The 24,125-nt window shown below is 40.9% G+C and overlaps 1 protein-coding gene across 6 annotated transcripts in view; it reads left to right on the forward strand.

Annotated features, from left to right (window-relative positions):
* Window positions 1-24,125, forward strand: part of foxp2 (forkhead box P2) — a 708,352-nt gene that overhangs the window by 639,479 nt on the left and 44,748 nt on the right. For all 6 annotated transcript variants that reach the window (XM_080191077.1, XM_080191073.1, XM_080191074.1 and 3 more), the window contains 2 exons: window positions 4,721-4,825; window positions 17,751-17,838. In XM_080191077.1, the coding sequence (XP_080047203.1) occupies window positions 4,721-4,825; window positions 17,751-17,838 (193 nt within the window). The remainder of the gene's footprint in view (window positions 1-4,720; window positions 4,826-17,750; window positions 17,839-24,125) is intronic.

Genomic DNA, 24,125 nt, shown 5'->3' on the forward strand with positions numbered 1-24,125 from the left:
TTGAAATTTATGTAAGATTCTCATGTACTTCTTTCAACTTCTCAAATTTATCGACACTTTAAAATCATTTACAAAACTTAATATTTTTTATTAAGTGTACACAAAAGGCTGGCTTTTACCAACCCTCTAGGGACAAGCTGAGAGCCTGTAAAATGGCAAGGGAAGGCAGCTAGTAGAGTTTCCATCGTTTTCTCATTAGCAAACCACCTTGCCAGTGGCAGAAAAGGTGGCAGGTCAGTGACCTGTTCAAAGCCCAATTGAGCTGCTTAAATGGTCAAATAAAGACCACTTTCCTCTTCTCCTGGCATTCAGCCAGAGGCATGGTGGCCTTCCAGTGCACAGGAGAATGGGTGGGAGTGAGGCCTGTTCGGGCACTCTGTTCTATAGAGGGTTTTATTCTAACCATGGCTTCAGCTATAATGCTACCTGCCCTCACTAAGTTCCCCTCATGTACCCCCCCAGAGATCCCAGGCAGTATTCAGCGTTCTGTCTGTGTCATGATTAAAATTTATCCTGCAGTCGACACTTAAAACAAATGATCTGGTCATTAGTTTCATTGCTGTCTGTGGTAAACTTGCTTTGCACGAATCAGCTGCTGCGTTTCGCACATTGCAACAATCTGATCTTCCAACCTCATCCCACCCAATCTTATCACCTTGTCTCACTGAAGTCGGGGTGAGTGACCGGCACAGGACGATTGGCATGGGAGTCCCTATGTGCATGGGCTGGATGAGGCGATGTGGCAGGAGATCTCCTGGTACACCGGGAGATTGGGGCGCCTGTGCAATGTCACCCCAAGAGCTGAACAGCCGGCTTCCCCAGCAAGCTCGGGCTGAAACTTTCCTGTTTCCTTGCTCATTCGGCACTTTGTTTCGTAAGATCACGCCCAATGATTACCATTGATCTTGAAGCAGTTTGGGTGGTTGTGAAATCGTGAAGGGTGCTATATAAATGCAAGTCTTTTAAGCAATACTTAAAATTGCTTCCACGTAAAATTTCCCCTCCAGGAATCTGATTTGCTATTTCAGTTTCTTGAAATGAAACAATATATCAAGTGAAAAGTTTCAAGCAAACTACATAAGCCACCCCTTACAGAGTTTTTTTTTAGCTTGAATGCGCCGAAGAAATACCATAAGGACTAAGGAACAACAACAGCATTCTGACTTTTATCCCTTAATTCCTTTGAAAGAGAAAGCATTTCCATTGATGTGGAAACCCAACCGTTCCAGAGCAATATCACCCTTTATGATAAAATGACGAAACATTTTTAGTTGATCCCAGAGAATCAGGTGTATTACTAATTAGGAATGAGCTTGACCTTCACAGTCAGTTTTTAGCCAGTTGTAGGGTGATTTGGTTCCACTACCATTGAGAAGCCTGGAGACAAACATTAGAAAATGATTCACAAGATACAAATGTGGTAAACAATTTAATCAGGATTCATCACGTGGTTTCATGTGCACAAGACAAGAATCAGAAATTACCTTCCTATCTAACATCAAGTTACAACAAATTCCTTCTAAAAAGAAAATCCCAGCAAACACAGCCAGTGGCTCAGAGTTCCAGGCACCCATTATTTTTATACTACAAAAGGCTGCTGACAGTTACATTGAACAGGATTTTCCACAATGGAACATTGCATGTACCTTAAAAACTTCAAACCAATAAAATTAGGTATTTGGCAACTTATTTTTATAGTAACAAAGCGACTTGCATGTCAGGATTAACTTTACTATTGTAACTTTGACCCTATATAAAAATAATATAAAAATTAAATTTGAATTTTAAGTATTTCTCCTCTTCTCATCCTGTCTTTCTGTTTCTCCATTCTATCTCCTAATAGGAGATGGAATTTTTCGATCTATTCTTTACCCTTTTCAAAGAATCAAAAATACTTTACCTTTCATTCAGTGCCTATTTATTCAATAAGAACTGTTTGAAACTCAAAAACCTCGATCATCTCCATGCAAGAACTAAACTGATCACCATAAGCATACTTACAAAGAACTGTTGTCTTCGCCCACTCTCTACTGGATTTGCAAGCCACTCTCAAATCTTTTAAATTACGCATATAAGAATCGCTCCCGTGCACGAATGTTGCTAGATCAAAACTCAGGTATCAACTCACACCTGGTCAGCCAAATATTCCACCTCCCATACATGTTGAATGGGATTATGTTGAGCCTTCCCCTACCTTAACAGTCAACTCTGTCAAAAAGCTCCTGTTGAGGAGAAGATCCAATTAGCTGTGCATACTCTGCCTTCGACTACAATGACTTCAATCAGGCGTTGAAGTTAGTCCATTGGAAAAAGAGTTCCCTGATTAAGGAGTCAATTGATGGGCCAATCAGGGAGTCTCTTCCTTGTATTTAATTGGGAGTGTCAGTTCCTCTGGGGTAGACTGCTGACGGATAGCACGGATAGTGTACTGCTGTTGCGATTGTAAATAAAGGGACTTTAATAAAGGAACTTCTGCCTCCGAAGACTTACTACATATCTACAAAATATGGCAGGGAATAACAACAAAGATCTCTGCAAATCAACAAAGGTTCTAGTGTACAGAGCAGTTGGCATCATCACATTCCTGTACTGCAGTGAGACCTGGACTGTGCATCAGTGATGCATAAGAGTACTAGAGAAATTCCATCAGCAGTGTTTCCGCCATATCCTCAAGGACCTTTGAACAAATACTGTTGTTGTTCTTGAAGCCAACGTCATAAGCATTCAGAAGAAAACTCCTGCAAAATCAACATCAACCGCCAAAAAGCGCCTCTCCTGCCAGATCCTATTTTCTCAACTTTCTAATGGCCAATGTTCCAGGGGAAGACAAAGAAAACGCTTCAAAGATGCACAGAAACTCTCCTAGAAGCAGAACAGCATTGACAGAAACAACTGAGAGGGCTTGCTATCTGTTGTTCAAAATGGTGACAGCCTGTTGCTCAAGTTGCTGAATGATGAGTCAGAGTGACAGGAGGGGAGGGGAGAGGGGGAAAAGGAAGCAAATCTTGCACTCCCGATCCCTCTTCCTTGTAGGATATACAGCCCCATGTTTGCAAAGATCTGTAAGTCCAGAATCAGCCTGTTCAGTTACACGAAGACCCATAACGGAAAACTACAATCCTGAGTAGACATCATCCTCCATTCAAGCAACAACGATGGCAGCTAATTCTCTGCCTCCACAACGGTGGTGGAACTCACATTGGAAAACTATCCAACAATTGGTTTAAAACTGACTATGATTGTCAAATTTTTATCTAGTAAATGCCAACAGTTCGAAATGTTAATACATCTGATTTTCTACAATCCAGTAGTGATTATCAACTTTATCAATAAAGTTTCTTGATAATCGAAGAATCTGTTTTGTTATGCCCACATCCCAATGATGACCAAAGAACACAGCCTGATCCTGGATGTGGAAAGTTATTGAAAACCTCTTGCAGAAGGCCCTAACATCCATCTTAACCATCTCCTGCTCACTTTTGCTATTTGCTCTTTCCCCTCTGCATTGATGTGGGTGCAATTGGCACCATATAAATTCTTCATGACCTGCTCTTGAGTAAGAAATCTAACTGCTTAAGAAGTAAAGTGGGATTTAACAAAAACTGCTCTGTTGGACATTTATCAAGTCCTGGGAAATGGCTTACCTTGATCAACTCCTGCTGCCTGTTTACTCTGTGCATAGCTCAGCAAACATCGGCTAAGTCAGAATTAGTGCACCACATATTAATTCATAAAGAATTGTACTCTCATTTTCTTACACTGTACCTTGGAGAAAGTCTCACTTTTATAGAGGGCACCAGTTGTGCACATCCAGATTTGTGTGTGCACAAGGAACAAAACAAATCGCTTGCAGTTTTATTGGAGAAAGTAAGAAATATGCTGAGTATTTTCAGAGGATTTACTTGTGAAAGTCCTTTGTGTTAATAGGAACTTAAAGCAAAAAGTTAAAATTTCTGTTTGCAAGTATTTAGATATGATGACAGTTTTTATTAACTTGGCTAACATCAAATGTCCTTGTCACCCAACACAACAATAAAATGTTCAATCAAATTCATCACCCTGATGTCTGTTTTGCAGCAGCGGTTCAGGTTTACCATAATAAAGAAATTGCACATTTCTTCAAGTTAAAACACTTGCGAAAATAATTGTTTTGCTAGGTTTGCCAATTCATAAATCTCCTCAAATGAGATATTGTACAATAATAAATGAAGCCACAATTTATGTGCTCTTCAATTAATTGTTTTTGATTGTAAACATGTAGGATTCTTATTATGAGTGCAAACAATTTAACATTTTATGGCTTTTTGAAATAACTAGTATCAAGTGAATATATGGGTTATCTTATTCCTAGAGTTGAATTTTATGTGGAGTGAAGGTTAAAATTATTGTGTTTCTGCTGTGATGACTGTATTCAGCATTTTGATGTGAAAAATCCTACATCAGTGTCACCTGGCTAAGTAATCAGGCAGTGTTATGCAGTCATCTTATTTTCTTTCACTCTTTATTAACAGCCATCTTGGCTCTCTTTCTTTCCTAATTGGAACATCATACAGCCTTGGCAGTTGTACTATTCAATAGAATGATTAATTTTTCCTGACTGTTCTGAGCTCAATTGACCTGTTTTGACCCGTTTGTCACTGATTGTAACCTGACAGGCGCTAGCAGCCTCCAACGATTATGGCTTTTGAGATTAATCTGACGCTGTTCTATCCTACTGCAGCTCATCACATGAGGAAACTGGGGCCAGTCATCCTCTCTACGGCCACGGCGTGTGTAAATGGCCTGGATGTGAAAGTATTTGTGAAGACTTTGGACAGTTTTTGAAGTAAGTTTATCACATAAACAGTCAGTAAGACGACTGGCAAATTGCTGTTCATTGTTTACCTCCAAGAGTATTTTTTTAATACAGGCTGTCTTTGCTTTTGGCTGAAATTAACCCTTTGACATTTGCAAAAATGTTTCTGTATCCATAGAAATAAAATCTTAAAATTGCTCATTTTCTCATGATGTTCCCGTACACGTGTATGTACTTTTTCTAATAGGTTTTACTCATTCAGAATATCATACGTGGAGAGATTTATTTGTAATTTCATAAGCTGTTCATCCTTGAGCTGCAAACTAAACCTACCAGCAAACTTTAATGATTGAAATGTAGAAGTGTGAAAGTACAAATTTAAAAACTGCCCACTGTTCTGAAATTCGACAGCATAATTAAAATCAATGCAAAATTACAACAGCTTGGGTGACAGAGTCCTCCTGGATGGTTCAATCTTGTTCCCTTCATCTCGTATAGGCTTTAGGCAGTTTGTATAGATGAGTAACTTCACAATTTGAGAATCCCTTGTTGTCATGGTGCAACTAACAGGGTGAATGAACTGTTCATGCTCCATCAACAATTTAGTTAATTAGCTCATTTGTAATTGCATTGCTTTGTTGCCAGGATGTTAGCTGAAACTTCAAAGAAGATGTGTTTACAGTACTATAGATTACAGGGTATTACAAAACAGTTCAGCATCAAGAAAGACATGCCAGAAAAAGGAATTGATCCCAAAATACAAATCAAATATAGTGGTCAAGGAAAGAAATAACATTATGTAGCCCTATCCTTATCATTTGCTTAGCTAATACCATATTATTTTGCAAATGCACAACTTAGAAAAATTAGATTTCTTTGATATTGTTTCAATATTAGACAGTATTTTGGAAGATTTGTTGAATAAATCGTCCCAAAGATATGAGAGTGAAAAAATCAAGAATTAGACCATATTATGTTGCTTGATCATCCTGATCTATTTTGCATTAACCCTAAAAGTCCAGCCATAATATTTTACGTATGCATTCCAGCTATTCTGATTCAACAAGATAAGGGCTGAAACATGAGATGCTTTTAGAAAGTATGATTGAGAAAGAAGTAAAATAACAACAAATGATGTAGGTAATTAAACCCAAATATAATACATTTACGTGATAGATGTTTGCATTATTAAAGCTGCATTAGACTTTGTCATCTGTACTTGCACATTGGAAATCAATTGTCTAAAAGAGTATGATCTGGAAATATTAATAATCATAAATAACCCAACCATTTATTTGTGTTTTGTAGCTATGATGTAGAAAATTGCTTATTGGTATCTTTGGTGCGTTCTTTACTGTAATTGCAAATAGAACTGTTGTGCATAAAATTCAGAAATACCGTTGTACTAAATATGGGTACTTTGATCTTCTGATGGTGACCCAGTTCTAGCAGTTATAATGTTATAATGTTAATATTAATGCACAATATGGGATATTGACAATTACATTTTTTTCTTTGCAGCAGATTTAGCTTTCTATTAAATGCTTCTTAGTTAAGAGACAAACTGTTTTCCAATCCATTAACTTTATAGTGAAAAACAGAATTAAAGGCTGCAGCTTCCCAAGCATGTTATATGTAACTCAGAATAGCAGTTAAGTCATTAAGGTGGTTGGGCCTTAGAGTATTCCTAATCTAAGCGCATATCCTCATAAAAGGAAAGAAAAAGCACACTACTGGTTTGCAATAGAGTTAATGCAAGTATACTGTACTACAATAAAAAATTAATAAAGCATGCTTGCCATTGGAATGAAAAACTATCCAGGCCAATGTTGTGGATTCAGATAGTTGACTGATGGAAATTTCTAAGGGAATCCTGTCTGGGTGCTGAAGTGGAACTTCTCTTAACTAAAAAGCAGTTTACAGTTTTTCTCTTAAAAGCCAGTAACACAGAAGTATTTGGAAAGGGGATTACAGTAGAAAACACAGTGCTGCTGTCTTTCTTTTCTGATAATGGAAAGGATTTTGAGTGAAGTGAAGAATAACATCTGAGGAATTGAATGTATTTTTTTCTTTAAATTTCTGTGGTGGCGTATTCGCTGGCTAGTGTATTAAGTGAACGTGCGATACAAACTGAATCATTCATAAAGCTAGAGAATTTAATTTTACTTTAGTTTAATGATCTCATTAAAGGCACTCAACTCACTAATATTATGGGTTTTTTTGTGTAAACATTTAACAGCTTCAAAAGTTCCATTATCAAAAGTACTCTGGATTTATTCAGTATTTTTGGATATATTTTATATTGATAGGAGTTTCTGGGGCAGAGTAGTCTATTGCCCATGCTGTGACAAGATCATTTTTGATGATTACGAAAATACATTATTACTAAGAGAGACAGAAATAACTTATGATAAAGTCAAAGTTGAGACGAAGCAAAGTATTTATCAGAGAGTCATACTAACTTTAAAGTTTATTTATTAGTGTCACAAGCATACTTACATTAGCGTTGCAATAAAGTTACTGTGAAAATCCCCTGGTCCCCACACTCTGGCGCCTGTTCGGGTACAGTGAAGGAGAATTTAGCATGGGCAGTGCACCTAACCAGCACATTTCTGATGAGTAATAAACATGTGTTCAAGTTAGACATTGCCGAAAGCTTGTTTATACGCATTTTTGATTCCCTGTATAAAGAGGTGATGACGGAAGTTAACCAGTTTGCAGATCACCTAGGAAAGAGTCAGCAGATTCAAGGTAACACTTAGTAGTGCATCTTCATTACTGACAAATAAATATCAGGTGAGACATACTGCAAAATGACAGAACTTGAAATATATGGCGGCTTGGTGCATTTGGTTTACAAACCTAATCACCATTCCGATGGTTGCTGAGTCTTTTTGTGTAATGTAGCTTTTTTTTATAATGTGGGATCAGAAAGCTCTGCTGTAAAGCATGTCAGTTAAAAGAGGTTTCTACTTTTTTAACCAGTGTGTTACTGACTGCCAAACATTGATACACAGTACAAAGAATGATGATGTTTTAATCTTACAAAGGTAACATTGTTAATGTCAGAAGAATCCTTTTTATGCCAAAGGAACTGTATCTTGGAGAACACCATTGTTCAATGATAAACATAAAGAAAAATCTTTCCTTTGGAGACATTTGGGTTAGAATGACATCTTCTTCAAGCAAAACTGACCAGAATTCATACTTAGAATATAAAGCTAGCTGGTTATATATAAATGAAACATGAAATAAAGAGACCATTGGATATACTACGTACTACTTGTGGTTGATTCAGATACTCTGTGCAATATTGTCACAAAAACAGAAAATGCTGGAAAATCTCAGCAGCTCTGACAGCACCTGTGGGGAGAGAATAGAGCCAACATTTTGAGTCTAGATGATCTTTCGTCAGTGCTAGCTCAGACATATCAAAGTTGAGAGCTATCCAGCTCTGGCAAAGAGTCACCTAGGCTTGAAATGTTGTGTCCATTCTCTCCCCACAGACGCTGTCAGATCTGCTGAGATTTTCCAGCATTTTCTGTTTTTGTTTAAGACTCTAGCAACCGCAATATTTTGCTATTATGTGTGCATTATATTCTGTTACCGTTTAAGTACCAGGAAAATTCAGCCAGCTGGACATCCCTATTAAATATTATTGTACACAGCCCAAAAGAGGTAAAATCTATGCTATATTTGGAGTTGTGCTGAGAGTATTTATGAACTAATACAGTTTGGTGGAAAATCAAACAACACTTATCATAGAAGCAATGTAAGATGTAATATGGAAGATGACTGCATGTACTTTGGGTTCTAAACATTGCAACCCGCATAAACAGTGCAGCAAAGAATTTTCTTCACAGAAATCTCACGGCTGAAAATATTTACTTTGTAAGAGTGTGCACAATGGATCTATTAATGAAATTGTCTTGTTTGCCAGCTTTTGTGCACTTGTCAGATTCTAATCTAATGTGTTGCTCTGGCAGGTCTCCAACTGCTTTGAATTAAAATACATGCTGTTAAAAAGAAAGTACAGATTATTCTGCTGATCTTTGTGAGGTTCTGGTCTACCAGTGGCATGTTTCAAGTCAGCTGAAAATCAAAATAATTGGAACTCGAGGAACTGATTGCATCCCCCATTTTACTTTGACCGCGTTTACCTGACAATTCCTGGGCTCAGGCACATTGTCCAATATTGTAGGTGAAGGTGCCATAGAAAAATAATGGAATTAAACAAAGTTCAGACAATAAATGAAAATAATTTGAATTCTCATGGAAGTGGGCATAAGTAGAACTGGAAGTGCAAGAATAGTATATTTTCAAAAATATGATCAACTGCAGTGAAATCTTCAGCTAAAAACAATATCTGATGGATTGTAATGTTTGGAATGTAACTGGTATGACGTGTATGCATTAAATTGTGATATTTTCATTCCTATTATTAATCAATCGCAACTTATCCCGTAGATTCTGTTTATCAAGACTGATTTTAATTTTAAAAGGAATAATGAAGAAAAGTCAAATTGCATGTTTTTTTGCTTTACTTTGCTTCAATCCACAAAAAAAATGTTTTAATTAATAATGTGAATAAGTTGAGGTACTATTCACATGCAAGTTTCACACTTACTCACCGGGTCTGGCTAAATCAAGCATCTAGCAAACAGCTTTCACACCCTTTTACTGAACGGTAGACAATCACATCATTTATTCCATTTTGAAAACAAAAATCAATAAACCTATAAAGTGACCCATAAATTAGAGCTGGCTCATGGAATGTTTGTACAGTGCTGGTTTTTTTGAAGGCACCCTTTGCATTTTTCCTTCACCTCTGTATTTGAACTAGAGTCACTGTAAGAGGCTCATTAGGGGACATTAGGGACTGGAGCTAACCAGAATTCCAGGGCCTGCTTTCCTTTTATTAATGCATAGCAAAGTAGGATGCACTTAAATATTTCATAGGCATTCAGTAATTTGTGTGTAATCGCCTTGTTAGCAGACCAGTAGAAGTAGAACGGGTCTGTGAAATGGTGTTAGAGATTGCATGGGTAATTTATAGACCTTTGACATTAGAAATAGCTGTTATTGGAGACTGGAATGAAGCTGTGAAATAGAACTGGCAATAAGTAGAAAACTTAATAAAGGTTTTGTAACAAGCATCTATGGGGATAACAACCCACTTGGTCGTTTTGAAGCAGCTATAATTTATGACATATGCAATATATCAAGTGCATACGATAGCATTATGGAGTATTGAAATGAAAAGGGTATTTGCAACATTAGGTCCAACTTCCTGCTAGGATGTGATTAAATGATTAATGAAATGTCCCTTTGCATATGCATTTTGAAACAGCAATTAAACACAGACTGAGAAAAATCCACCAATCCTATCATTTTTCAGCTTATCTCATTCTTGTTAAATAAATCACAGAGAATTTGTGAGGAGCAATATGTCTTACCTGAAGTGGTTACTAAAGCATGAAAGAGAGTCATCATTTCTGTATAAAATAATCATAAATAAATAGATTAATAATTTAAACCTATGAAAGATCTCTTGATTTATTACTGTGGCAGTTTATTTATACCTTTTCTCTGGTTGTGTCCAATTTCTGCAGCGTGATTGGCATAATTAAATATGAGATTGAATAGACACCATTATTTTGCTTATTGCTGGTAAACAATAGCATGAAAGAAAGACAGCAGATGTAGCAGAGAAAAAATGCATGGAATATTGCAAGTGTTCATTGATCTGCCGAGTTTATTCTTTAAATAATAAGAGGGCTGCAAGCTAGCCTATAATTACTGAGCGGAAAGTGGCAGTTTTGGCATTTCCAAACTCTGTGTCCTTTTAAGGGTGCTTTTTGAATTTATCGTCAATAATAATTCCAACGGAGAGGCATTGCCTCACGTAACTTGAGAATGAGCTCTTTTTATTTTTATTTAGTGCACTGAAGGTTTGCTTTAGAAAATAAATTGTTTGATTCCCATTAAAATTTGAACGAAGACAAGTACCGATTATGGCATAGCGTTGCCATTATTTCCATCTTCATTCTTTGGAGTGATGTTAAAAAACATGGCTAGATGTCATCTTTATGTGGTCTCAGTGGATGGCAATGCTGTTAATAATTTTTATGGATCCAGTAGTAACAAAACTGCAATGTTTTCTACAGTTGCTGTAGTTAGTTGAAGGACATTTTTGTTTTATTATACTTTAATTATTGATTAAGGTTTCCATTTCTCACAAATATCAAAGACCACATATTTAACTAAATTGCATTGTTTGAAATAAAAGAACTATATTCATCTTCCTTCTTTGCTAGAGATAGATTTGTATGATCATTATTAATAAGTGAAATGTGGAAGTGGGGATTGGCATTCAAGAGTATAAGCATGTAATCCTTTCTGTCCACATATCTACACTTTCAAAAGTGGGTATCTTGACCTGAAGCAAGAAACCTGACCAATTTTCTGCTCTCTAAACCCAGAGTTGGTAAGACCAATTATACCATGGACTGGAATCAGGTTATGCAACATGACCAGGGATCGATCCTTGGTCAGTATGGCTCAGCTATTTACTGGTTAGGTACAGAATTCTCAGGCTGTGCATGCCAACAAGGTGTTCTCATCCTGCCGATAGTGCACCCCTGCCTTGGGTTTCTTGGCGGCACGGGGTACAGTCAGTGGGAAATCTCGTGGACAATGGCAGGACCAAAGGATCTGGTTACCAGCAAACAGCATGCCACCTCCTGCCACGAGAAAAACATTGTGGGGAAGCCAGAGGGTCACCCCCACTAATTACATACTGAACCCTAGGCAAGTGGGCATTGTATTTGAAAAATAAATAAATCCTGAAATGTGCCACCACAAATGAGTGCACAAATTATAGTGCCTGGAGATGGTTCTAAATTCTGCTGGGAGGAATAGAATAATTAGGATAACAATGGCCAGAATACTACCACTATTCATGCTGACGGGGTTTCCCCATCATCTGCAGTGAATAGAAATTTGGCTGGGCATCGAGTTCTCCGACTTCACTGTCGTGGGAGCATGGTATGAATGGCTGGTAAAATTGCAGCCAATGTCTTTAAAGGTGCATTTTGATTCTAATATTTATTTTCCTCATTCAAGCCTATTTGCTTACAAAGTTTTGTCCACTTTTCATACAATCATAGAACCCTACAGTGCAGAAGGAGGCCATTTGGCCCAACGAGTCTGTACCGACCACAATCCCACCCAGGCCCTATCCCCAAAACCCCATGCATTTACCCTAGCTAGTCCCCTTGACAATAAGGGGCAATTTAGCATGGCCAATCCATCTAACCCACACATCTTTGGACTGTGGGAGGAAACTAGAGCACTTGGAGGAAACACATGCAGAGACAGGGAGAACATGCAAACTCTACACAGACAGTGACCCAAGCCAGAAATTGAACCTGGGTCCCTGGTGCTGTGAGGCAGCAGTGCTAACCATTGTGCCACCATGTCGCCCAAATCATCTGCTCAGTTCCTTGTTTTGCTTGATAAAGCTGCTGTGAAGTGCCTTGGGACATTTTATTATCTTAAGGTGCTCTATAAATGCAAGCTGTTATTTCATTTCAATGGACATCTTTCCTGTCTAAAAAAGATCTCTTGTTTCTTCGGCGATTCAAAGATGCAATGGGTTGAATTTTACCGGTGGCAGATCCTGGGGTAGTTGGGGCAGGGCAGGGGTGCTCCTACTGGATGTCTCGCTTTGCAGCCCTTCCCTGTACCATCCTTAATTGGATGGCGAACCCACTCCCAGGCCATTAATTGATTAATTTGGGAAAAATCCATGTGATATGCCACATAGCTGGTTTCTGACCTCAGTTTGAGCCTAATGCAAGGGTTCAGAAGTCCGTGAAAAATCCCGCTGAATATTTTCAATGAGGCAATCTTCCAGCCATATGTTTACATGAGCGGTTAGGATTTCCTTTACAGAACATAACAATGAATGAGATTGTCTGGCTTCCCCTTGGTATTTTTTTGGTGGCGAGAGGCTGTGCAGTTTACTGGCGGAGGGAACCTCTGGTCCCACCACTGTCAATGGGAACAGCCTCATACCACCTGGAAACCCATAGCAGATGGTGTGCAGCCAGTGGGACCAGAACATTCTGCTGGTGTGGACGGCTGGAGAATTCCCCCAATATTTCTTGCATTCATGGTTGGGTGTGTCAACTCCTCTATGTTTATCACACACAAGAGCATAGAGGGACAGTCTTATTAGGCCACAAAATAATCCTTCCTTATACAAAAACAGAAAATGCTTGAAATACTCAGCAGATCAGGCAGCATCTGTGGAGAGATAAATAAAAACAAAAGGGGGGATTTTCCATTCCCTGCACAGAGTGTTGGCCAAGGGAAGTAAACTGAAAAAGAAAAATAACTGAAAAGGCAAAAAGTTTTCGCTTTAGATATTCCAGTGCTCTGTGCAGAAAGAAATCTGAATTCAAATTGCAAACTTTCTGACAGGGTTACACTAATAGTCATAGAATCATAGAATCCCTACAGTGCAGAAGGAGGCCGTTTGGCCCATCGAGCCTGCACCTACCACAACCCCACCCAGGCCCTATCCCTATAATCCCACATATTCACCCTGCTAATCCTCTAACACTAAGGTCAATTTAGCATGGCAATCAACCTAACCCGCAGATTGGGGGGGGTACGCTGAAGAAACCCACATAGACATGGGGAGAACGTGCAAACTCCACAGACAGACAGACACCTGAGGCCAGAATTGAAACCAGGTCCCTGGCACTGTGAGGCAGCAGTGCCAAACACTGTACTGCGCTTGAAAATGGGGCTTATTCAGAAAAAGTTAGAAGAAATTAAATCTCGTCTCTTCTCTGGACAATTCAGAGCCAAAACAATCCCCTGCCCCACAGAGTTTCTTCCACCCACCCCCAAAATTGCTGGTGAGCTCCTCCCTTTAGCCACAGCCCAACACGCTGATCTAATTGAACCTAACACCACCCTCCTCCCACCCCACCCCCCCGCCCCAAAAAGTCTTGCAGGCCCAGCCGCCAATCAAACTGGAGCCCACCCCCAACTGAATAACCTGCACCATGTCTAACTCCCCACTCTACCCCCTCCGCCCCCACCCCAACCAATTAAGTTCCAGCAATTTACCTCAGACACCTATCTTCCCCCAGCATGTCAATTTCAGTCAGATTTTTAAACTTACTTGGTTTATGGCATTGAGCACTGTAAAAAAGAAAAAGAGTGTGTATTCTTCATCCAAGGTTTGGCGTCAGAGACTGCTGTGGTTCCTGGAGCTCGCCTGGCCTCAGTCAGAAGGTCCAGTGAGACAGAAATTAAAGAAGTTTTACTTAAATAATTGGGCACTTTTAGGAAAACAAAGGTAGTTTTAAGGGACTTATATTTACAATGGTAAACATTAGAAATAAGGTCTATGTTTAGATGGGTTCAGTTTAATATTCCTGTGCCTGGAAGGAACCTGTAGTTAGATTCATGCTGGACAAAGGTGTTTGCACGTGTAGGGATTGGTTAAGTACAGCTGGGTTTCTGTTGTGCTTAGGGAGGGCTAAGGTGTAAAAAATTAAATAAACCAATGAGTGTCACTTGACAACAGGAGACCACTTCCCAGAGAGAGAACTTTTCTTAGTTTTAACTGAAAGCCACAACATTTGTAGCCAGATCACTGAGGAGTGAACAGATCTTAACTCTGCCAGGGGAAGCTGGACTGGTCAAGGGATTTGCAGTGATGCAAGTTTCTTAAGGAACAGGTTACAGTCCAGATAACTAAGGAATTGGGACAGAAAGAGTTTCTTAAGAAGGCAGGAGTTTAAAAAAGAGGAAACTGTTCAGTAAAGTCACAGGGAGTTGAAACGACATTGAATCATGAGAAGCCAGAAAGATATCTGCAGTGCCAAAATTTGTGAGACATTATTATACTATGCGAGATATGACTTGAAATAATCAAGTAAATGAGTTGCTGGATTTCAGGGTCTACGTAACAGTGGAAGTTGGTCAAGACAAAGAAATCCTGAAGAGTTGGTGTAAAATCCTGGACTAGATTGTTGGTAAAAGTGGAGCAGAAGCTCTGTTCACAAGTGTCTTTTTGAAAATGTGGACTGGGTTTTGGAATGCAAATCGCTAATAGGAAGCATGATAATGGAGAGAAAATTTTAAAGCATGTTTTGGGAGTGCAGTTTGGAAATTCTCATATGACAATCATGATGCATTTTGGTAGATTGAACCAGGGCAGGACTTATTCAGTTAATGGTAGGGCATTGAGGAGAGTTAAAGAGCAAAGAGATCTGTGGGTACAGGTTCATAGCTCCTTAAAAGTAGAGTCACAGGTGAACAGAGTGGTGAAGAAAGTTTTGGTCTTTAGAGTCAGGGTTCCATTCTGAGATTGCTCCACCCAGTTGTAACATCAACTGAAGTCATAAGAGCACCTCATGGCATTCTAATGCTGACTGCCACTTTGAGGAAGTTATGGCGTCTTGTCTATTCCTTTCCATCTGGTAACATCCTCTGTTCGGGTCTTCACCCATTTATCTTGAAATCTATTCTTGCTAGCTGAAGTTATCAAACTACTAAACCAGTAAACTCTTAGCTGTAGCAGGTCTTAATTTAAAACAGGGAAGATACTGAACCAAACTTTGCAATAACAGATTTTTTCATTAATCTTTTTACATTTGTGTTTCTATTTTTTGCTTCCAATCATGCTTGATTTTTTTCATCCAAAGCCTTTTCGAAAACACTTTTACTGGCGAGTAGCGTGCCAAGTGTTGGGTTATTTTTCAATTCTGAAATTGGTGTGTAGATAAATACACATATCAATCTTTGAAAATTGCACATGAAACTGAAAACAGTTCTTTACGTATGATTTTAAAAATCAAATGCAGATTTGAAGTACCACCTTTTTCTTACTGCCTCATAAGATTATCACTAATGATAGGGACATCTTGATACTGATTTTTATTATGCAGCAGCTTTGTTAGTTCTAAAATGCCATAGGTTAGGATCGGATAGAATTAGGACCATTGTTCGTGTGGAGGATAAACAACAAAATTGACTAATTGGGCTAAATGACTTGTTTCCATGTTGCAATTTTTGTGAGATTTTCTGGGTTTTCATGTGCCAGTATTTTAAAAGAAACTTGAGGTGATCATTACGTGGTCTTTTAATGATAAGGTTGCCACTTGTGTCTCAATTAAATGTTCTGTGCTTAACACTGAATACAAATCTATTACCTAAAGGAAAGTTAGGAAGCCTCACTGATGCAGACATGGAATTATATTCATCAGTATAATTGTGACCTAAAATTACTTCTACCTTGCCAATACCAATTGTTAGGATTAGACAAATTGAGAAGGTGGGCAAGATTTAAACTAATTCAAAATGCATCCAGTTGCACAGAGTTAAAATCAGGTCCAGTGGACCAATGAGAAAGTATGTCAATGGAAAAACAATGACTCTAAAATTAAAACGAGTTAACCCTTTCCTTAAAAGCTGTAAGATCAAATGTGGAAAAAAATATTCCACTTGAAAACTTAGATCAACTTGAAAGATCAACTGAGAAATAGGGATAATTGTACTTCATAAAAAGGGAAAGCTAATCTAGAAACTGAGATTTTACAAGTGGCTGGAGAGGTGTTAGGAGGGTTGCCTACCTGTGGCCCAACTGAGGTCCTTAAGTAAGCAATTAATGTCCAATTAAGAGCCTTATCTCATCACTACTCTTACATAATGGGCAGCAGGCAAGGCTGGTGATCAGTGTACAGTCTGGCCAGTTAAAGGGTGGAGGTGAGCCTCTTGCCAGGCCACTGGTGCGCTGCATCCACTCTGCCCCCCACTGCCCTGCCCAACATATGCCCCACCCCAACCAGTACTGCCTGTCCTCCTAATTGGTGGCCTGTCAACCCAGCCTCAGCAAGATCCCAGACGTTCCTGAGTGTCCAAATCTAAGTCAGAATGCCACCTCTTTGGTCTACCTACAGCCATGGCCGCTGCTCCTGCTGTCACTGTGGATGTGCAGAGCTGCTGGTCTCCAATTGGTGATGGACACATTAAAGGGCCAGTGCCCAAAAAATTAAAGTGAAGTGAACCAGCCAAGCTGATGCAGACTTGCACCCAACATTTATGCTGGGATACGGGATCCCTCTTTCAGTATAATCCAGCCTAAAGTGTCACCAAATTTGTCTCCTTTAGTCTTTTCTGAAAGATCTGATGAAATTCATGACTATATTTAAGTATTCATGATGTCTGCTGCTAGTCAGTAAAATGTTTACATTGGATTTATTTTCTGATGTACTAGGTCTGATTTGGTGCTGTTGCGATCGTGGGGAGCATATTGCGTGAAATTGCGAAGTATGTGGTTGCTATTTTGTGCACATTAAAATTATTGGGTGGAGGGTCATGACTGTGCCCCTGTGATTTCCAACAGTGCACTCTCTGTAAGTACCACCCCTCCCTGCGAGCACGGAATCAGCCCTACTGTGTTTGCATTCCTTAAAATAGCTGAAATGTATAACAGTCATAGTTTAAAATGACAGCCAGTCATAACTTTGTAAAATTCTTAAAAAGGACAAATGCTGTGCAATTGGGCAAGAGTGGAGGAGTGAGACTAACTGGATAGCTCCTTTTAATGACCTCCTTCTGTACTGCTACAATTCTATGATTTATTTTTTCTGTCCATGATTTTGCAAAAAACTTTATCTGTTTATTCCTGTCTTTTCTGGCTATTGCTGATCTCATCTTGTTCATGTGAAGGTTTAGACACTGCACTTTTATGTCCTTACAGTCAATTGAATGTCAAAGCTGATGGAATGAAAGCTAAACCATTGACAATCTCTTGTGATATCATATGGTGTATCATCTGACTGTAACTGCTTACTCTGATGTCTAATGCAGCTTCAAAAACAGCAATTGTAGTGTACTAAAATGCCTGATGTATATTTGCTACTTGCAGGCACCTTAATAATGAACATGCGTTAGATGACAGGAGTACTGCACAGTGTCGGGTCCAGATGCAGGTTGTGCAGCAGTTGGAGATACAGGTAAATTGGATTTAGTATTTTATGCACAATAAGCGTATCAAAATAAGTACGTTGGGGGCTAAATTGGGTAACCTCCAAAATTGGGCATAGGGATCACAATGTGTGATTAACTCAATTCCATGCAAAATAACACAGTCCAACTTTATGTTGCTTGCTCGTTTGAATGATTATGGCTTGCAGTCAGTGCTAACCAAGCTGTTTATTGGCTGCATGCATCAGCATAGGACCCAAAATTGTAACTTACTCTCAATAAAATTACTTTGCACTATTTAAGCCAGACTGCATCTCTTAAAGGGGAAGTGCATTATGATGGGAGGTGCTGAGCGTGGTGAGGGGAGGAAATCTGACCTGGGAATCATAGGAGATTGGCACAACATGGGAAAGAGCTTGCACTGGAGATCTTGGTGGAGGAATGGAAAATAAGACAGATGAAAGGAAGTGGGAGTAGATGGAGATCAGTAGCAGCAGTCAAATGGCAATGACCTGGATGCACTGCTGCAAGAAGTTCAATAACCTTATACAAGTGGTCAAGGTGTTGAGTACATCTTCACAAGCCAACTGGATGACTAGCCTCAGACACTGTTCAAATGGAGTCTGTGGAATCCCTACAGTGCAGAAGGAGATCATTCAGCCCAACAAGTCTGCACAAACTCTCCGAAAGATCATCCTACCCAGGTCCGCACCCCTGCCCCCCAACCTATCCCCATAACTAATCACTTAACCTGTATATCTTTGTACTGTGGGAGGAAACCAGAGCACTCGAAGGAAACATGGGTAGAACGTACATACACGGTCACCCAAGACTGGAATTGAACCTGGGTCCCTGGCGCTGTGGGGCAGTAGTGCTAACCATGGTGACACTGTGTTGTCCTACCATATTCCCATAACTAACCTCCCAATAATCTCTATGAATCAGGCCTCATACCCAACATTCAGATGATTGATCTTACCTTCACATATTTAACACCACTGAAAACCTCACACATTCAGCTTGCAGCTTGCACACACTGCCAGCTATTCAACGAAATCAGCCCTATCAGAGTGCATGATGCTTGCTGACATACTTCTCTCTTGCAGAACAAAGTGGTACAAGCAGAGGTAGCAGGAGCTAACTACATAGAGATTGGTGTGCCTACATATGGCAACCCCCATGGTGGAGGTAGACATTATTAGGATGCCTATTGCTGAGGCCATTGCCACTGATGGACCTGAAACCATTGAAGATGATGGTGTCCTCATACCTAATCCACCTTCCCACATTCCACTTTTCCCTCATCCCACACTCCCCTCTGACTTATAAACTGAAGTTATTTTCCCCCACTCCCCACACCATAGCCCCCTCCTCATGCCTTTCACGTATCAGATACCTCAGAGGTGCAGATTGGGCAGGCAATGGAGGGATCAAGTCACAGCAGTTGCTGGCACATATACTGTGGCAGAGGCAAGATTTAGATAGGATGAGCCACTGGGCATCAGCCAGGGCAGGGGGCAAGAATGCACAGAGCCCGATCAGTGTAGAGTGTTGCAGAGAACTCAGGTGAGCACTGCAGTGGGGCAGCCTACACTAGTATGCTCATGGTTATACACTACAAAATGTTCGATATATTGGGAAACCTGTTTGAAAGCCGATGATCAGTGCCAAAGAACCTTCAGGAGCCCAGTACTAGCTTGGCACAGAACTTTCTAAGATCCTGTACCCACCTTTTCCAACATTGAAGTGGTGGCCACCTCTGTTTGATGGCGCAGTGTTTGATAGCTGACATTGGAGCTCTATTACGATGCTACACAGCCACCCAATATCTGAGTGCTGCAGAAGCTCTGACTGCTATCATGGCTGAGGGTTATAGTATGCAAAGGCGTTTTGCAGGGTATCACAACAGTTCAGCAATCTGTCCTCAAACACACTGCTCGGATTGCTGAGGCACCATCGCGGGAGGAAAGGCAGTGGAGCACGATCCTGTTGTCCTTGTTCAGGAAGACAGTGTTTCTCCTCTGGGCCAGCTGCTTGTTGTTTGTCAGCCAGCTGGCCTAGACTGCTATCTCCTATGCTGAGGTGATGCAGACCACAGCCGCGTCGGCTAGGTTCTATGCCAGGTTCTGACTTCCCACCTAATCCCATTTACCAGTCCATAGCCTTGAATGTTGTGACATGCCAAGCGCTCATCTAGATATTTTTTTAAAGGATGTGAGTCAAACTACCTTTACCACCCTCCCAGGCAGTGCACTCCAGACTGTCAACACCCTCTGGATAAACAAGTTTTTCCTCACATTCCCACTGAACTTCCTGCCCTCATCTTGAACCTATGTCCCCTCGTGACTGATCCTTCAACTGAGGGGAACAGCTGCCCCCTAACCACCCTGTCCATGCCCCTCATAAACTTGTACACCTTGATCAGGATGCCCCTCACAAATTCTCTGCTCCAGTGAAAACAACCCTAACCTATCCAGCCTTTCTTCATAATGTAAATGTTCCATCCCAGGCAGCATCCTGGTAAATTTCCTCTGCACCCCCTACAGTGCAATCACATCCTTCCTATAACGTGGCAACCAGATCTGCACAGAGTGCTCTAGCTGTGGCCTCACCAAAGTTTTATACATCTCCAACATGACTCCCCCTGCTTTTGTAATCTATGCCTCGACTGATAAAAGCAAGTGTCCATAGATTAGCACTGATCTGGAGCATGAGGACAGCCAAAGGCACTTGGAAACAGGCAGTTAGTCAACTTTTGTATACAAAATGGCAGGTGGGACTGTTAGACAGGAAAACATGGTTGAGGTTATTGCTATCACATTTAGATGAGTTCTTCACTGCCAGCCTGGCCAGAATAGGGCTGTCTAGGTTAGCTCCCCTCTTCCTCTCCCTCCTCGCTGTCACTTTTTTCCTCCTTGTGCTGTTGTTTCTTCTGCTTCGTCTCATCCTCCTCAAGATCTTGCTCCTCAGATGCTTCCTTATTCCAGGCGTCAAGGACTTCCCCTCGTGATTGCAAGGTTGTGCAGTGTGCAGGGAACCACTACAAACTTTGATCCCTCCTTGCTGAGAACAGCAGGGCTCCTCCAGAGTGATTCAGACAGTGGTTACATTGTTTCGATGTAGCAGTGGTATGCTGTATCACACTGTATATGAGCTTCTTGGCTTTCCTTGCATGCCTGATGTGCACTTGTACACACTTTGAACTCCAGAATTACCAACCATTGGTAGCCCTTATCATCTAAAAGCCACCCTTTGGCTTGGTATGATGGCCTAAGTGCATCTCGCACAGCAGGTCATTGCAAAATGAAGGCAACATGACTATTGCCAGGATAATAGTCATTAACGTAGCATTATAGAATTCCACAGTGCGGAAGGAGGTCATTCAGCCCATCGAGTTTGCACCAACAACAATCCCACCCAAGCCCTATCCTCACAACCCCATGCATTTACCTTAGGTAGTCCCCCTGATATTAAGGGACAATTTAACATGGCCAACCCACACATCTTTGGACCGTGGGAGAAAACCCGGAGCACCCATAAGAAAGTCCACACAGACAGTGACCCAAGTGGAAATCAAACCCTTGTCCCTGGTGCCGTGAGGCAGCAGTGCTAAACACTGTGCCACCCACATGCCTGATTTTCTGCCTATGGTCAGCTGGACTTTGAGGTTGTGGGATCCATTTCGGTTCTGATATAGGGCAGAGCTGCCATGCTTTGCCCACAAAGCAACGTGTATACTGTCAGTGGTACCATGGGGAAACTTGAAATCCTGGCAAAGATATATGCTCAATCTACCTTGGCAAGATAGAATGAAATGTAGTTAGCACTCATTTAATAGAGCATCTTAACGACCTCCCATCTGCAACACTGGACAGCAGATTCTGAGATGTTAGAAATATTTGTAGCACCAGTCCAGAAGGAACCAGACACACAAATGTTCATGGTCAAAGTCACAGCCACTGCCAATCCAGTCATGCCCTATTCTATCTGCTCTATCTGCAATTGTGGCAGATTTCAGTGAGGACATTCTTGCTGAAGCACCAATGTTGCACACATTGTTCTCTGCTACAGTTCAGGAGGAGAATTATTCCCTGAATATTCTGGCTAGACATGGCCTACTACTGACAGCCTTTCTCTCCTGCCTCTCCTCCCTTTTCAAAAAGCTTGACATGCTCAGCGTAGCCTCTTAATTTTCCAAGTCCTGTTCTATTCCAAGGCGCTTGCCTTCTGGTGCACCCATGTCTCAGAGCAACTGATTTGTGCAGAAGCCCTGAAGTCGGCAAAAGTTCATTTTGCTCTGTGTCGTTGGGAAGCGGCACGTTTATTTCACGACAGTGGAACTGTTAATCAAATGGCTATCTGTTCTCAGCGGCACCATCAGGAGTTTTGACCACTTCTGGGACTGCAGGCAGTTCCCAATTACAATCAACATCCAGTTAAATGAGAGAGTTTTGCTGAAGGAGGTCATTCAGCCCATCGAGTTTGCACCAACAACAATCCCACCCAAGCCCTATCCTCACAACCCCATGCATTTACCTTAGGTAGTCCCCCTGATATTAAGGGACAATTTAGCATGGCCAACCCACACATCTTTGGACCGTGGGAGAAAACCCGGAGCTGGGTAGAGTTGGGGGAGGGGAAGGGGTACCCTATTCAGGCACAGGGTTCCAACACAAGAGAAATCTCTCAAGCTTCCCAACACAAACTCCCAAAAAGGCTGCTTGGTATCCTCACCATGTGACCTGAGCCCCCTCTACTAGCGTAGGCAGGAGGAGATCCTTAAGTGGTGACAAGTTTGGTGCCCTGCCATGTCGCCCCAATTTTATGTCCCCTGCCAGCCCACAAGGGAGGGAGGGTGGGAATGGTATTAAATCCCAACCAGCAGCAGCCAGCAGAAGTCAAGTATTAACTAACATGTAAGTAGTTGATGATCCATTTTAAGGCACTAATGAGAGGCTCTTTTTGCTGTGGAGCCTGTGTTCAGCTATTCGAGGTTGGCTTGATTTCTGAAATGGCACCATTGGCATCAAATCACTTTGCCTGCTAAGTCACATCACAATCTTTTCTGCTCTGCATACTTCCTGCAGCTTTTCACTCTCTTTGTGCTATTGCCCCTGCCTAAAAGGCAGATGGTGGGATTAGCCCCCAAAATGTGTGTGTTGGCTGCAGTTGCCACTTTGGACCACCAAGGGTATTCATTGGCTAGAACTTTGTTAAGGCGATAAAGATCCTACGCACCGTTTGGAGAAATGTTGGGAACTCCAAGTCACTTTTCTTTGGGAGGTCCAACGGTATTTAAATCAAGCATTAACATAGACAATTTTGGGCCTTCCAATCAACCCAAGGCCTCTGTACAGAGGTACTTCTGTCCCTGAGAGTTGCTGGCTAATCAGATGCCAGCAGTGCTAGCAGCCCCCTGGCAGAATTGCAGTTCAGCCTTCACCAGATAGCATTGCTGAATCACTGCAAAGTGGTAAATGTAGGCAGATTAGGGGTCATGGGGAGGATATCACCCGCGGAGGCTGTTGGTCAGGTGGTGGCAATGGCAAAAGCAGGGGTTGGAGTTGGCTTTCAGCTAATTACCCCTGCCCGATGCCCACTTGAATGATCATTGGCTGCTGAGTGCCTCGGAACAAGGGACCACCCTGGTGGACAGCTGGCAAACCTGACAGGATGTACTGGGAGGCTCACTGTGGGTAAAGTAGACCCATGTCCCTGAGCTCTTTAATGAACCTAATTGATAACCCATTGCATGTTTCCCAGGATGGACTATTCCCTTCATGACTAAGTGTGAGTCTCGTTCCCTACCACCAGAAGTCGTGTATTGGTCTCTTACCCAATTTTCCCAGCACCTCCACCATCATGTCAGTTTTGCTGGGCTCCATTAAATTCCATCTGTACAGTCCAAAAAAAGCAGGCACTAATGAGTGCAAATTTTGGCCCCCACATAATCATTTTTGGTCCTTCTTGCTTCATGTTTACCCATGGTGCATAAACTGTTTGCTTTAACCAAATATTTCAACAAATACTCTTTGGAAATGTGTATAAATGTGTATATGTGTATTTATATGTGTAAAAATTAATTGGCAGGATTATAGATTGAAAAGTGGATTTGTTAGTAGTTTATAAAGATGGCAAACAATGTAGGGAAGGATTATTTTGAATGTAATTCTCAGCCTTGTTTATTTAATCCCTCCTTTAATTTTCTGTTGATGAATCATTCAGCGACCAAGAAAGTAGGCAAGCAATCTTCTGCCAGTTGTCTGTCCAGCTGTGAGATAGTGTTTGACAGTTCATCACTTCTCAAACCTCTGCG

The sequence above is a fragment of the Carcharhinus amblyrhynchos genome, chromosome 6 (genome assembly GCF_965287045.1).
Source record: "Carcharhinus amblyrhynchos chromosome 6, sCarAmb.v2.hapA, whole genome shotgun sequence".
Classification (NCBI taxonomy): domain Eukaryota; kingdom Metazoa; phylum Chordata; class Chondrichthyes; order Carcharhiniformes; family Carcharhinidae; genus Carcharhinus; species Carcharhinus amblyrhynchos.